At 45.0% G+C, this 14,020-nt stretch overlaps 1 protein-coding gene across 3 annotated transcripts in view; it reads right to left on the reverse strand.

Annotated features, from left to right (window-relative positions):
* Positions 1-603: 603 nt before the first annotated feature.
* The window catches only part of Slc41a2 (solute carrier family 41 member 2), a 108,470-nt gene continuing 95,053 nt past the window's right edge, over positions 604-14,020 (reverse strand). For all 3 annotated transcript variants that reach the window (XM_040755164.1, XM_040755165.1, XM_040755163.1), the window contains exon 11: positions 604-3,741. In XM_040755164.1, coding sequence (XP_040611098.1) covers positions 3,556-3,741 — 186 coding nt within the window. In that variant the 3' untranslated portion in view covers positions 604-3,555. The remainder of the gene's footprint in view (positions 3,742-14,020) is intronic.

Genomic DNA, 14,020 nt, shown 5'->3' on the forward strand with positions numbered 1-14,020 from the left:
TCCGTGAAACCCATTCCCAGCCTGGCTCAGGGGTTGGAGAGTCGGTTCAGCAGTCATGTGTGTTTCCCGGTTTTCCAAGATGACCTGAGTTTAATTCCCAGCCCTAGTATCAAGTGGTTCACAATTAGCCAACTCCAGGATTCCAGTGCCCTTTTCTGGTCTCTACAGACATCTGCACACATACGTGTTACACACACATTAAAAAAAAACTGATCAGAGAAAATATCCCCATACCACCCAGGCAGAGAGAGAGAGAGAGAGAGAGAGAGAGAGACAGAGAGACAGACAGAGAGACAGACAGAGACAGAGACGGACAGACAGACACCTTGAGGTCTGTTCAGTCAGAGCCAGGCCCAGTCTAGCAGGGACTGACGAATCCAGGGCTCTGTGTGGGATGACGAAGGGGGGAAGGCAGGAGCACTCCACAGGAAGAGCACGGTGGAGCAGTGGGCTGGAGGTGTGGTTGTCCCCAAACCCGGTGAGTGTTCTCCATAAACACAGGGAGGGGCAGACCGCCGGGACCCTTCTGGGGGATTTCCAGACACGTTCCACAGTCTGTAGCTGACAGGGGAATTAAAAATAACCCACGACAGCACAAGGAAATGCTTCTCACATTTTATTTATTTTGACTTGGGTCTACACAATTTTAAGGTGCCCAGAGCCCACCTTCAGTGGGTAAACTATACCTTCAACATAGGGAAGGAAGGCCCGCCCCAGCACTGGGACACTTTTAAAAGACTCATCTGGCTACACTGTGGACAGCTTATGGTGTGAGGTTTTCTGATGTCTCCACAAGATACACCACCATGTGTTTCTATTTTATTAGCTTCAAAAGAAGGTGGATGGTCAAGAATAAAAACATATGATTTATTTAGCTGTGTGTATAATGTGCCTGGTAAATTAGTGGAAAAAGTGTTTTTGGAAAGTAGGGGCTTAAGTGGTATAAAAATACTGTTAGTTTACCTAAGACCGATAATAAAATTTATGGGTAAATAAAACTTACATACTTAGATGAAGACTTTCAAAGTTCTACAGTTGTTCTTAAAAAAATGTATATCCCTTTACAGTGCATTTAGGCAGAGTCTGTTTTTTTTTTTTTTGTTTTATTTTGTTTTTTTTTTTTCGAGACAGGGTTTCTCTGTATTGTTTTGGAGGCAGAGTCTGTTTTTGACTATTACATGTGTCTGAGATATTTTGCTGCTCTGACAAAGGCTGAGCATCAACCGCCCGATACCCTCCTGTGGTCTAGGAGGATGGTTGGTGCCTGGAGATGGTAAGAAATGAGGTGTCACCAGGCAGTGGTGGCACACGCCTTTAATTCCAGTGCTGGGGGCTGGGGGAGGGGCAGGGGGCGCACAGGCAGGAGGATCTCTGCGTTTGAGGACAGCCTGGGATACAAAATGAATTCCAGGACAGCCAGCACTACAAAGAGAAACCTGTCTCGAGAAACAAAAAAACAACATCAACAAAAGAAAAGAAATGCGGCACTGCTCTTTAGTCTGAAGTCTTCATCTAAAACGGAAACTATTTTATAAGGTAAAATATTCATTATTTCATTTCCAGTCTCTCTGCCCTTAGGAGCCGCTCAGAGTTGTCTGTGCTGACCACCAAGACACCTGAGCAATCTGGAAGTCTAGCCCACCGCACTGGACTTCCTCTCGGGTGACTGACTAAGTGGATACTCTTTGTGCAGAGGGACATAACAAAGAACACTGGTCTAGAACAGTCTGGCCACTTTGCAGCCGTGCAATCTTAAAAATGTCACTCCTCTCATCCCTTGTCTCCAGCTGTAAAATACAGCAGTAGTCTCCATTCAACCACGGCAAGACAATGCCATCGGTATTCGAGTGTGCGTTGGAATTCATAGCACAGAGTCTGACACTAACACTGGCCAGTGCTAACACTGGGGCTTCCTCTGCATTTTTCAGGGTTAAAGAGAATGAAACCCAAGGCTAAGGCAGGTGGATCTCAAGTTTAAGCCTAGTCTGGGATATAAAGCAAGTCTGTCTCAACAGGAAACAGAAGAACATAGAGCCCAGATGCAAAACCCAAATTCACAGCACTTTATAGTAAAATGAAAGGTATTATTAATTTTTTAAACATAAAATAATCTTTGCGACTAAATATTCATCAGCGTAAACTTTATGCTTATTTTGTCAGAACAGTCACTCTGTGACATTGTACCGCTTTAAAGGGGAGATCCCATAATTTGTTTGCACTATGCCTTCAAAGCTTGATTATAAGGCAGAAGAATTGAATGAAGTGTAAAAATAAGCAAAAATATATAACTTTAAACCACGGCCTCCATAAAGACTTTAATAAGAATATTTCCTCAGTATATTTACAAACTACCTGCTAGTTAGTTACACAACACAAACACGATGACAATCAACGCCATGAGCATTTTATTCCCTCAGCAGTTTAAATTATTAAATATTTAATGGTCTTCAAAGATTGCACTCAAGTTTTCCTAAGCGCTAAGTGATCTAAAAAGTGCTTCCTAGTGAACAGCCAGGTGCTAGTCTGTGCGTAGGATACTGGCCAGAGTTTCAGAAAAACATTTGAGAAATACAGCTAAGAATATGAGATGGTCCCTGTAGATGAAGCCTGCGATGAGATGCTTACGGAGGTAAGCCACAACTTCTCCTTTGGAGGGACAACTGACAGGCAGGGTGCCTTACAGAGCAACAGGGCCACCTGCTCCTCCCAAATCTCAGGTGTTATATTAAATGGTACTTATTTCAAAGAAATCACTATGTCTGTCTGTCTGCCTGTCTGTCTGCCTGTCTGTCTGTCAACCATCTTCTGCTTCAATGACTGTTCTTTAAATCAGATCTACATTTTTCAACACGAATGAGCAAAATGGCCCAGTGCTCTTAGAGTCAGGAGGAAGGAACCAAGGCAAGGGGCTGCAAGCTGAAGGCCTGCTAGGCAACATGGTGAACCCCTTCTCTGACGACGACAAAAACTACTTAAAGGGTCACCTGTTGAGAACTGAAATTAAACGAACATTGGCACAGGGAAGTTTCAGACAAGTGTGTTGTGTTCAGCAGAGTCAATTGAGTCAGTTTAGGAATAAGCAGTTGGCAACCTTAGCGCCCATGGGAGAGGGCGCAATTAATACTCGGAAGGAAGCTGGTGCCTTTCACGTCACGGCTCCCTTTGCAGTGAGACATGGCAGCAAGATTAAAGCTCCTTGCCGCCACCCTTCATTATAACCTAATAATAAAGTATATTTCTGCTAGGTCTGTGGTTTCAAAATTATTCACTGTAAACATCCTAGATTCTTTCCTAACTAATTTTAGAGTGTGAGCTTGTATCTATGTCTGCGTCAAATTATTTATTCTACAAAAAGCAGCACAAATACCCTTCATTGTGATTTCAACACAAATTCCTTAAAAAGTACGTTAAGGCCATTTATGGAGTCAGGGTGAACCGCAGACTACCCTGGCACAAGTCACAAGTCACACGACAGATGAAGAGCTTTGGGGAAGGACAGCAGTAGCTGCCTTGCGTTCTCCTCCTGGGTGACCCCACAACAGCTCCTAGGGTCCATTAGTCCCCAACATCTCCATCACGATCTCCAATAAGCCAAAGAAAATGGAAACTTAAGGCCAGCAGAGCGGTCCCAAGCAAGTCACCCAGTGCCGTCAGGTACGGGATGGAGAAGCTGTCTGGGTCCTTCCCTTTCCTCCAGAAGCGATGGACCATCCAGTCAGCAATCCACAGCAAGGTGAACACCTGCAAGAGAATGCCAGAGATGACTCCCCAGCCCACCATGGCCACAAGCCCGAACTGCTTGTTTCTGGAAGGAAGAGCTGATGTCTAGGTCAAGAACCATGCCTGACAAGAGGCAGCCAGTTAGCAGGATGTAATCTTTCCGTAACGACAGGCCGACAGCATCCCACCTTGTCTTCATCCAGCTGTGGCGAGGGGAGTTCTTCTCTGGAAAACACACACAGTACCAACCTCTGCCTTGGCTTATAGATGGCCAAGTGCTGCCATTCTAACTCTGACCCCTGTTACCAGGAAGGAGGGAGGCTTGTCCAAATCTGCGAGACAGGTACCAAAGACAAGATCCTAGGGGTGAAACCAGATGCCCTGGACTTCCGCCAGAGACAAGCTATGGGCCCTGCCACCCCTGCATGAGGCTGACGCCTCCTTATGACTTCCCTGGCTAAGCTTGCCCGGCAGTCACAAAGCTAGGCCACACTCTGTTTTGGGTGTGTCAGAAGCAGAGAATGTTAGAATCTTGAGCTTACGTGCTGTAAGATTTGGAATTTGGCTTGTAATTTCAACACTTGAGAGACAAGGAAGGATTTCTACGAGTTAATAGGTCATGGAGTGAGTTCAAGGCCTGGTCTATGGCCCCAAAGGTTGGCCCCAAAGGAATTAGGAAAAGACTCTTTTCCTGCCACCAAAACCAGCACCAACAGCCATGCAGCAGGACCCATGAACAATCTCCCTTGTGTTCCAAATCCTTCAAAGCCAGGCCCCAGCACCACCTGTACTCATCTGGCCCAGCCCATCCTGTGTCTCCAGAATCATGACGGCCATGGCCCACAGAAACCTGGGAGTCCTGGAGATCTCCTCTGTGGAGATCCTGTGTCTACTGGTGTCACCCCATGGTCTTCCCTGTACTTGCCCTGAAGATCCAAAGACAGTACTCTCCACATTCCACTGTCACCAAGACTGAAGCCGCAGCTGCCGTCACAGTGTCATTGCAGCCAGACTCTGGAGCCTGAAGACACCTCTGGACATTGACCTCCACTCCAAGGTGACACAACTTTCTTAAGGCTGCGGTCTAGACTGCAAAGGCATTCACACTCATGCTGGCATCAGTTAGAGGCAGAAACGCACCAAGACCATGCTGGTGGGGTCTCTGTGACTAATCTCGAGCACCCAAGCTAACTGGCATCCTCTGTCCCATCTAAACACAAATATTCTTTGCTACAAAAGGTCCTTCACAAGATCAGAAGAGAGATGGACACACCAGCTGCACAGACACCAACCAGGGTACAAGGAGGAAACATGAAACCTGCAAAGGAGAACACGGTTCTCTAGAAATGATCTCAGATTGAAGGAAACCTCTGAGGTGCTAAAAAGAACTCAAAATAGCATTCCTAACAAAACCTAGTTCAAGATGCAAGAGGCTAGAGATCAACAATATAAAGAAATGAGAAAAACAATTCAGAATGAAAATTCAGAAAAGAAAAAACAAACAAACAAAAAATCCCAGCTGGACCCTCTTAGAACTGAAAACCTCAATCAATGAAATGAAAAACAAAAGAGAATGCTTCTACAACAAACCAATACAAGTAGGACTTTTAGAACTAACAAGTTAGAAAGACAGACAGACAGAGTACATTTAAGGCATTTGGGAGACTCTTAGCAAACAAACACTTGCATCATGGTAATTCTGGAAAGTAAACAAGGGGAAAGTATTAAATCCAATTTTGCAGGCTGGTGAGAAGGCTCAGTGGGGACAGTGTGTGTCACTGCAAGTCTGACCACTGAGTCCAACCCTTGGAACCCTGGCTAAGACTGGAGGAGAACCAATGCTACAAAGCTGTTCTCTGACTTCACACACACTGTAACATGTGTGCACCCCTCCCATCAAACAGACACACGCACAGTAGTGACAGTAATAATAACCCACTTCACAAAGTAATAACTGAAACTGCCCCCAGTTTTTCAAGGGATGCAGGTATACAGACTCAGGATGCTCAAAAGTGTCTAACTCGAGTCAACCAAAACAGATTCATCACCAAGAATGGTCAGTCACATTATAAGCAAAGGTCCATGAGACTGAGAGCAGATGTTTGCAGCAAAGGCATTAGAAGAATGTTTACAGGCCAAATGAGATGAGAGACAATGGAGGATGAGATAATACAGCCAAAATAATAAAAGAAAAAAGATGCCCTGCCAAGCAAGAATGCTATACCCAGCACAATTATCCTTCCAAAATCTGAAGAAATGAAGTCAGAGAAGTAGAATCTGAGGAACCACAGTACTCCTAGTTCAGTCATGCAAGAAATACTTAAGAATGTTTCATGAAATGCACATTAAAAAATTCCCTGGAAGATAAATTTAACCTCAGCATAACAGAAAATTAGTAAATCATAAAGAAAAAGTCATGGAAAGTGAGCAGCACACAATTAGTGAAACAGTAAAAAGGGTTCATAATTGTTAACAATAGCCTTTCATTTAACGTACTAAGTTCAATGAAAATAAACAGATTGACTAAATGGTTAAAAATAAAGCAAGACCCCACTATATGCTGCTTACAAGAAAACTCACAGGAGGTTGGAAACCACAAAAGACACACAAATGGGAGCCAATATGGGACAGGAGTAGCTATCCCCACCAGACACTGCAGCCCTTGAAGGATATAACCAATGAGACAAAGAATGTCATCAGGAAAGGACTGATTCAACACAAATACACGGAAACTGCAAATACACACACCGTCCATGTGACCCCCCTTATGTTTATAATACAATATTTATATGATTATGTTAATATATAATATTTATAATACAGGGAGAGACTCTAACCCAGTAACAATGGGGACACTAACACCGCACTTTCTTCAACGGGCACAGAAACGCTGGGGTTGAACAGGAGAGCAAATGCTGAGCCACACGCATAGCCTGTGCCTCGCCACAGCAGCACACAGCAGGTTCTGAGCCACACGCATAGCCTGTGCCTCGCCACAGCAGCACACAGCAGGTTCTGAGCCACACGCATAGCCTGTGCCTCGCCACAGCGGCACACAGCAGGTTCTGCCGTCAGCACATATGTCTCCCAAGACACTGCCGAGCAGACCAAAATCAAGTCCCAGCGAATTTTAAAAGTTGAAACAATGTTGTATATTCTCTCAGACAACAATAGAATACAGTTACAAATCAATAAGTGAGGTCAGAGCATACATACACAAGAGCATACACACACACACAGAGTGAGCAACGTCTTCTAGATGACATTGGATGACTGAAGAAATTAAAGTGAAAATTTAAAAAAATCTAGGAAACAGTGGAAAGACTTCTGCTGACTGATCAACATCACATAAAATTTTCTTAGGAGAAAAACCGTCACAAATAGAAAAGGTTCATGACGCCCTGGTCTAAAGCAAGCATTGGCAGTGACAGCTCCTAAGATAGGTCACCCTGTCACCTACTTCTGTGAATAAAGTTGCACTGAGACACAACTTCACTCATTCCCTGACTTATCTCCTGTTTAGCCTGCTTTCCAGTCCTTACATTTCATCACTCCTAGATTCCCTTGGAAAAACTGTGGCAGAGAGGTAGAAACAGCCACACAGTTGTCACAAGGAAGCTGCGAGCACAGAGTCTCAGGTACTCAACGTCTGGCAATCGACAGAAAAGGGTGTGGACCTATCCGGAAGAATGTGACAGAAAAAGGAAACAGCCAGCCTGGCGTGTGGTAGAAAAAAGGAAACAGCCAAGCCTGGCGTGTGGTAGAAAAAAGGAAACAGCCAAGCCTGGCGTGTGGTAGAAAAAAGGAAACAGCCAGGCCTGGCGTGTGGTAGAAAAAAGGAAACAGCCAAGCCTGGCGTGTGGTAGAAAAAAGGAAACAGCCAGGCCTGGCGTGTGGTAGGCTGAGGCAAGAGAACCATGAGTGCCCGGCTATACAGAAGGACCCTGTCTCAAGTGCTACCTCTCTCAGAAACAGGAGAGAAAGCCAGGCAGTGGTGGCGCACGCCTTTAATCCCAGCACTCGGGAGGCAGTGGCAAGCAGATCTCTGCGAGTTCGAGGCCAGCCTGGTCTACAGAGCGAGTTCCAGGACAGCCTCCAAAACAATACAGAGAAACCTTCCCTGTCTCGAAAAACAAAACAACAACAACAAAACAAACAAACAAACAAAATAAAAGGAAAGAAAATAGATACCTCTATTTTCTTCTGCTATACTTCAACAGAATCTGTAGGTAAAATGAATAAAAAGAAAAACTTTATAAGGAAATATAACAGAGTATCATCCTGATCTTGATTTGGCAGTGAAGTCATAAATAAAATATGTATTAAATGAATAACTTGCTAAGTTGCAGTGAATACTTCTGTAGTTCAATATATTAAAATCTTGCCCCAGGCTTATAAAACATCCCTGCCTCTCATTTAGTTGACAAAGAATTAATGTTCAAGATATTTTGAGAGACTGCTGAGAATTCCTGCAGTTCATAAGAAAAATAATCCAACAAGTTTGCAAAGAGATGCAAGGGACAGCACACTAACAACAGGGGCACTGGTCACTTTGGTTTTTCCCATGAGACGAGCATGAAATGGAATGCAGTGTTTTAATTTGTGTATTCCATCTCACGATCATCTCATGGGAAAAAATCAAATGTAAATCACGTAATAGCAAGCATTGTCTTTTAAGTGGCCTGTAATGGGACCATGTGGCATTCCAAGAGGTCCACCACACACGAACTGATTTAATTCTCAGACCATTTCGATAGCACAGTATGGGATGCTATCCTTCTTTGGCAAGGGAGAAAACTAAAGCAGACAGAGAGTAAGAACTGCCCAAGATCACCAGCTCAAAAGTTAGTGCTGGGAAACCAGGGCTACTGCTGACACACTCATGGATGCCCAGGCCACACACTACTGACTGAGTGTAAAATATCTGTATCCGGAAGAAAACTAATCTTTGTTAAAAACACAAGGGAAAAGATGGCCATGGAAGATGCCCAGTGAACAGGAGAAACCAAGATATGAAAGCCAAGGTGATCAGGGAGGCCCCTAAAGAGGACTCGCAGAGGCAGGCGGGCCTCTGTGAGTTCAAAGCCAGCCTGGTCTACAGAGCAAGTTCTAGGACAGTGAAAGCTATTACACAGAGAAACCCTCTCTCAAAAACTAAACAAAAAATTGAGAGTGATAAGGACTGTTTTGTGTTTAAAGGTTTGTTTTTTCCTGGTAAGATACAAACAGCTCACAGGCTGAGTAAGACTCAGATTCACAGTCGTGAAGGCCAAGCTGTTTTCAGCGTTACCTTTCTCAGAATCCTCCCCAGGCCCAGGCCCCAACTGGCTCACTCTGCTGGAGGACAATCTGTATGCATGATATGCGGATTCCCCGCAGAAACAAGGTTTCTTTTCTTCTTCCCTGAACCACCAGGACAGAAGGACAAACTCTTCACTGTTAAGGAACAGGCTCTTAGGATCTCAGGTCCCCAGGTGTTCCCAAAGATCAAGAGCAAAACCTAGGGATACGTGTGGAAGGCCAGAGAATTTACTAAGGAGTGTCCGGACAGGTGAGCAAGAACCCCCAGCAGAGCACCCAGCGTTGAACGTGACCTGGATGAGAATGGCCACTAAGTCTCAGGCCATACAAGAGAGAATCAGATAGAACAGGACTAGACAGCACTGTCTCATGAGCATCAGGTTGAATAAAAACAGCAACAGAAAACTCTGAACAGTGTTAACACTTTAACACAGCTTCCAGGTATTAAAAATAACAGTATTGATACGTTAGGACAGGCACGGCAAGGACAATGACAAGGACAATGACGAGCTATGGTTCTGAAGAGCACTAGGAGGAACGGCATGGGACAGGAAGCGGTGTGGCACTTACCCGAGTTTTTATTTATCGCTTTGAAACACTTGCTTCCCATACATATGTGTGGTTACCTATTTCTTACAAGTCCCTGCAGCTGAGAGGGTGGGAACCCATTCACAGGGCTGCAAGAGCCTTTCCTAAGAGGCACCTGGGGCAGAAGTCTGCGTGTCTGCAGAACCCTGGAGCAGCAGGCCCTGAGGTGAAGAGGCCCCTCAATGGAGAGCTGCTGCTGCTCACAGATGAAAACTCCAAGTCTTCCTTGCCCTCGCCTCTAAAGTGAGCCGTTGTCACCTACCTCGTGGGGCCCGGAATGAGCTGCTGTGTGGGGCTACACCGCTGCCTGGTCCTAGCAAGTGGTCCATAACCACTGTCAGCACCAACAGCTCAGGACCACGCCAGTGAGGGCTGTGACATTTCACCCGGGCCTCTCTTTAAAATGGACAGACTTGCCTTTCCCGTGTGTCCCAGCGCAAACTACAGAGGAAGGAGCTGCTGTCATACATGTCACACACAGCAGCCTCTCTCCACGTCCTCCGTATTTCTCCTCCATGTTCTCATGCCATCCACTCTCGACAACAGGGCCACAGAATCACCCTCTTACGTGATTTATTTTTAAAGATGTTATAATGACTTACCGTTCAAACAGGTTTACAATTTTAAAACTTCATTTGTAAGGTTATCAAAATATATTAGTGTTTTCTTAGATCTCTGGGTGTAAATTATGAAAATCATGGTACGGAGCCTTCTTATTGCAACATGGTTTTCCATGAAAATTAAATCATTGATTTCAAGGAACAAATGCTTTCCACATCAGATTCCAAAACAAGAGTGCACTGAGTTTAACATTGCCTGCTCTCGATGAAATATGCATAACTTCTCTGGGTAAATATGCCTTCTGAAAAGGCAACTTTGTAGCCCTGGTTAATTATGCAAGTTAGAAACGAACTGTCTGGAATTTAAATAAATACGTAAGCACAAGAATATATATTTGCTTTGGACGCGGGTGACTCTCTAGGGCGGCCCCTCCTTTGAGCTCAGATCCACACTCGCATTATTAGCATTTCTTTAACTCTGTGACTGCCAGCGGCCTTGGGCACTGTGTGAAGAAAGATGATTAGCATATGACACAGATAGACCTCAGAAAGAGAAATGAGGACAGCTCTTCCTAACTGAGCTTTGCAAAGTTTGAATTCATGCCCTGTAAAACAGCCTCTTCCTAGTTCAGCCTCCAGGCTGGACACCACCTATGAAATCTAGAATTTTAAAAAATAATTTATTTATTCTTATTTTTATATACATTGGTGTTTTGTCTACATGTCTCTGTGAGAGTGTCAGATCTTAGAGTTATAGACAGTTGCTAGCTGTCATGTGGGTGCTGAGAATTGACCTGGGGTCCTCTGAAAGAGCAATCACTGCTCTTAACCACTGAGCCATCTCTCCAGCCCCGAAATCCAGTATTTAATGTCTGGGAATAATCCAGGATTATCATTCAGCAGGGATCCGGCCTACTGATATTCAGGTAAAATGTCATTCTCATCTGAGTTGTTTTTGTGGGGTTTGGGGGGTCAGCGGTGCTAACATTTGATGTCCTTTGCTGAGGACTATGGTGGGGTTTATCTCAGAGACAGTTTCTCCAGATGGGAAACTGGAATGGAGAAGGGTTCGAGGGACTTGTCTGGTCAGACAGCGATTGAGTCCAACGGAGGCTGTGAAACACCGGAGGCTACACTGTTCTCCCTTTCCACCCCGGCTCTGCTGAACAGAGACTGAGGGCAGCTAGGAAAAGAAAGGGTTCTTCCTGTGGTTACCACAGCACACAACCAGACTCAAGACTGAACACCCTCACCCAAACGAGGGACACCCCCTCCCAAGTGAGGGGCACCCCCTTTCCCAAATGAGGGATGTGAGGCCTGACTTTTTAGCAACATTGCAAACAACTCAATCATTTGAGAACGATTTCAAATGATCAGCAAATTTTGGAAAGCAATGTCTCTTTAAGTGCATCACTGAGCTGACAAGAAAACTCAGAGGCTTCCCAGGGAGAGGGACACAGGCGCTGAGGCTGCAGGTCCCTACGGTGAAGGTCCCTAGCCAGCCTTGAGCAGGCTGCTTCCCTGGGCACAGCCACAGTCGGTCATAGGTGCAACCCAGGTGCCCACACATTTAACATTTTAAATACACCTGGCCTTTATTCAAAGACTACACAGACATCTTCTAAGTAAAATAACCTAGGAAATGCTATTTCACTCTTGACTGTTGGTTTAGTTTCAACAAGGGAGGGAAGGATGTCCTGAGTATAACAGTCTTTAGGCCAGGTATAGGTATATGCCTATGATCCCCAATCCCCACACTTTCGAGGTGCAAGCAGGAAGACCAGGAGTTCAAAGTCATTATCGGCTACACAAGTCACCTTGGCCCAAGAAACCATGTCTCAAAAGAACAACAAAATCTTTATATTAATTTCTTTTTGTTGTTTTGTTTTTCGAGGCAGGGTTTCTCTGTGTAGCTATGGTTGTCCTGGAACTCACTCTGTAGACCAGGCTGGCTCCAAACTCACAGAGATCCACCCGCCTCTGCCTCCTTTTTTCTTCTTATTTGTATTATGTTTATTCTGAAAAACATGACTGTTAGACAATACAAAATGCTTCTAAAATATGCATGTATTCTGGAGAAAGAAAATGCCATTTTCTTTCATATGACTACAATTCCCTGTGTGCATTTAAAACCTTGACTTGGGAGGCTGAGGGCATAGCTCAATGGGATAGCATGTCTTACTGCACTTGAGGTCTAGAGTTCAAATCCCTGGCATCAAGAGAAAACAAAACAAAACTAAAACCTTATTTTGAAAAGTAACCCATAATATTAAAAAGTTCCTGCGGAGTTCATGACACAAAAGTACATAAAGCTTTCTGTTCAAAAAACGACCCACAATAACACACCGCAGATTCAACAGTCATGAGCTTACCGCTCAGTGAAAGAACAGTGAGTCAGGGCTGGAGACTGCCCAGCAGTTAAGAGCACTGGCTGCTCTTCCAGAGGACCTGGGTTCAAGTCGCAGCCCCCACATGGCAGTTGCAACAGCTGTAACTCTATTCATGGGTATCTGATGTCCTCTTCTAGCCCTGGAGGGCATCACATAAATGGAACACACGCATGAAGGTGTGGAATGATCTTTTTGTGCACTGTGAAGATGCTGCTCTCATTGGTTTAATAAACAGCTAAACGGCCAATAGATAGGGAAGAAGAGGTTAGGCAGGACCTGTGGACAGGGGAAGAGCACTGGGATGAAGAAGGGCGGAGTCACCAGGAGATGAGGGGAGAAGGAAGATGAACACATCATGTTAAAGAAAGGCAGTGATCCGGGTGGAATAATGTAGATAAGAAATATGGGCTAAGTCGGGTGGTGGTGGCGCACGCCTTTAATCCCAGCACTCGGGAGGCAGAGGCAGGCGGATCTCTGTGGGTTCAAGGCTGGCTGACAACCCTGTCTCGTAAAACCGAAAGAAAAAAAGAAAGAAAAGAAAGAAATATGGGCTAGTTTACCTTGCAAGAGCTAGTTAGTAATGGCTGAGCATTTATAATTAATAATAAGTCTCTGTATGGTTATTTGGGAGCTGGCTGGAGGGACATAAAATTCCACCTACAAATACTCATACACATAAAATTAAAAATTAAATAGAGTAAACGTGTTGTGCAATATTCACACAAGGACTTCATACAGCAGTAAAATCGGTGAGTAACAGCTACACACGTGAGAGACTCTCAGAGGCAATGCTGAGTTACAGAAAGAAAGGCCTCTGATCGCAGCCAGTGTGAGTCAATTCAGAACATGCCGAAGTGAGAGGTCCACGTAGACTCAGCACAGCCATGAGAAGCATGGTCAGGAGGGCTCTGCAATACAGTGTCAAAAACACAGAAGCGGGATGACAGCAGCTAGAGAAAGACACGGGCACAGCCACACATGGTGGTTCATGCTTCCTGTGCTCTGGAGGCCGAGTCAGGACCCAGCCTGGACCACACAGGCAGGCACTGTCTCAAAGCAGTACTCCAGAGAGAACAACAGAATTAGGAATTCTTTGATGGAAGGGGAAAGCCGAAAGCTTTTTCTTAGTAGTATGGGGAGGGCATAAAGGAAGAGGTGGAAATAACTAAGAAGTCTGAAACTGAGAAAATGGACCCTTGGCTTAGCAAGGGCCTGAAGCATTTGGAGACAGATGAGGAGGAAAGCAGAGGCTGGTTTAGTGGGTAAAGGGAAGAGGCACTAATTAACCTAAGCAGCATTATGGAGAGGCAAGGTAGGCACTGGGGTGGCTCTGAGAAGCTGGCAGGTGTGAAACCCTGACATTGGCAGCTTGGATCTTGAGAAAGCTCACACACGTGTCACAGGAGTGTACACACACGTGTCACAGGGGTGTACACACACATGTGTCACTGGGGTATGCAG

The sequence above is a fragment of the Mesocricetus auratus genome, unplaced genomic scaffold (genome assembly GCF_017639785.1).
Source record: "Mesocricetus auratus isolate SY011 unplaced genomic scaffold, BCM_Maur_2.0 Super-Scaffold_100011, whole genome shotgun sequence".
NCBI lineage: Eukaryota > Metazoa > Chordata > Mammalia > Rodentia > Cricetidae > Mesocricetus > Mesocricetus auratus.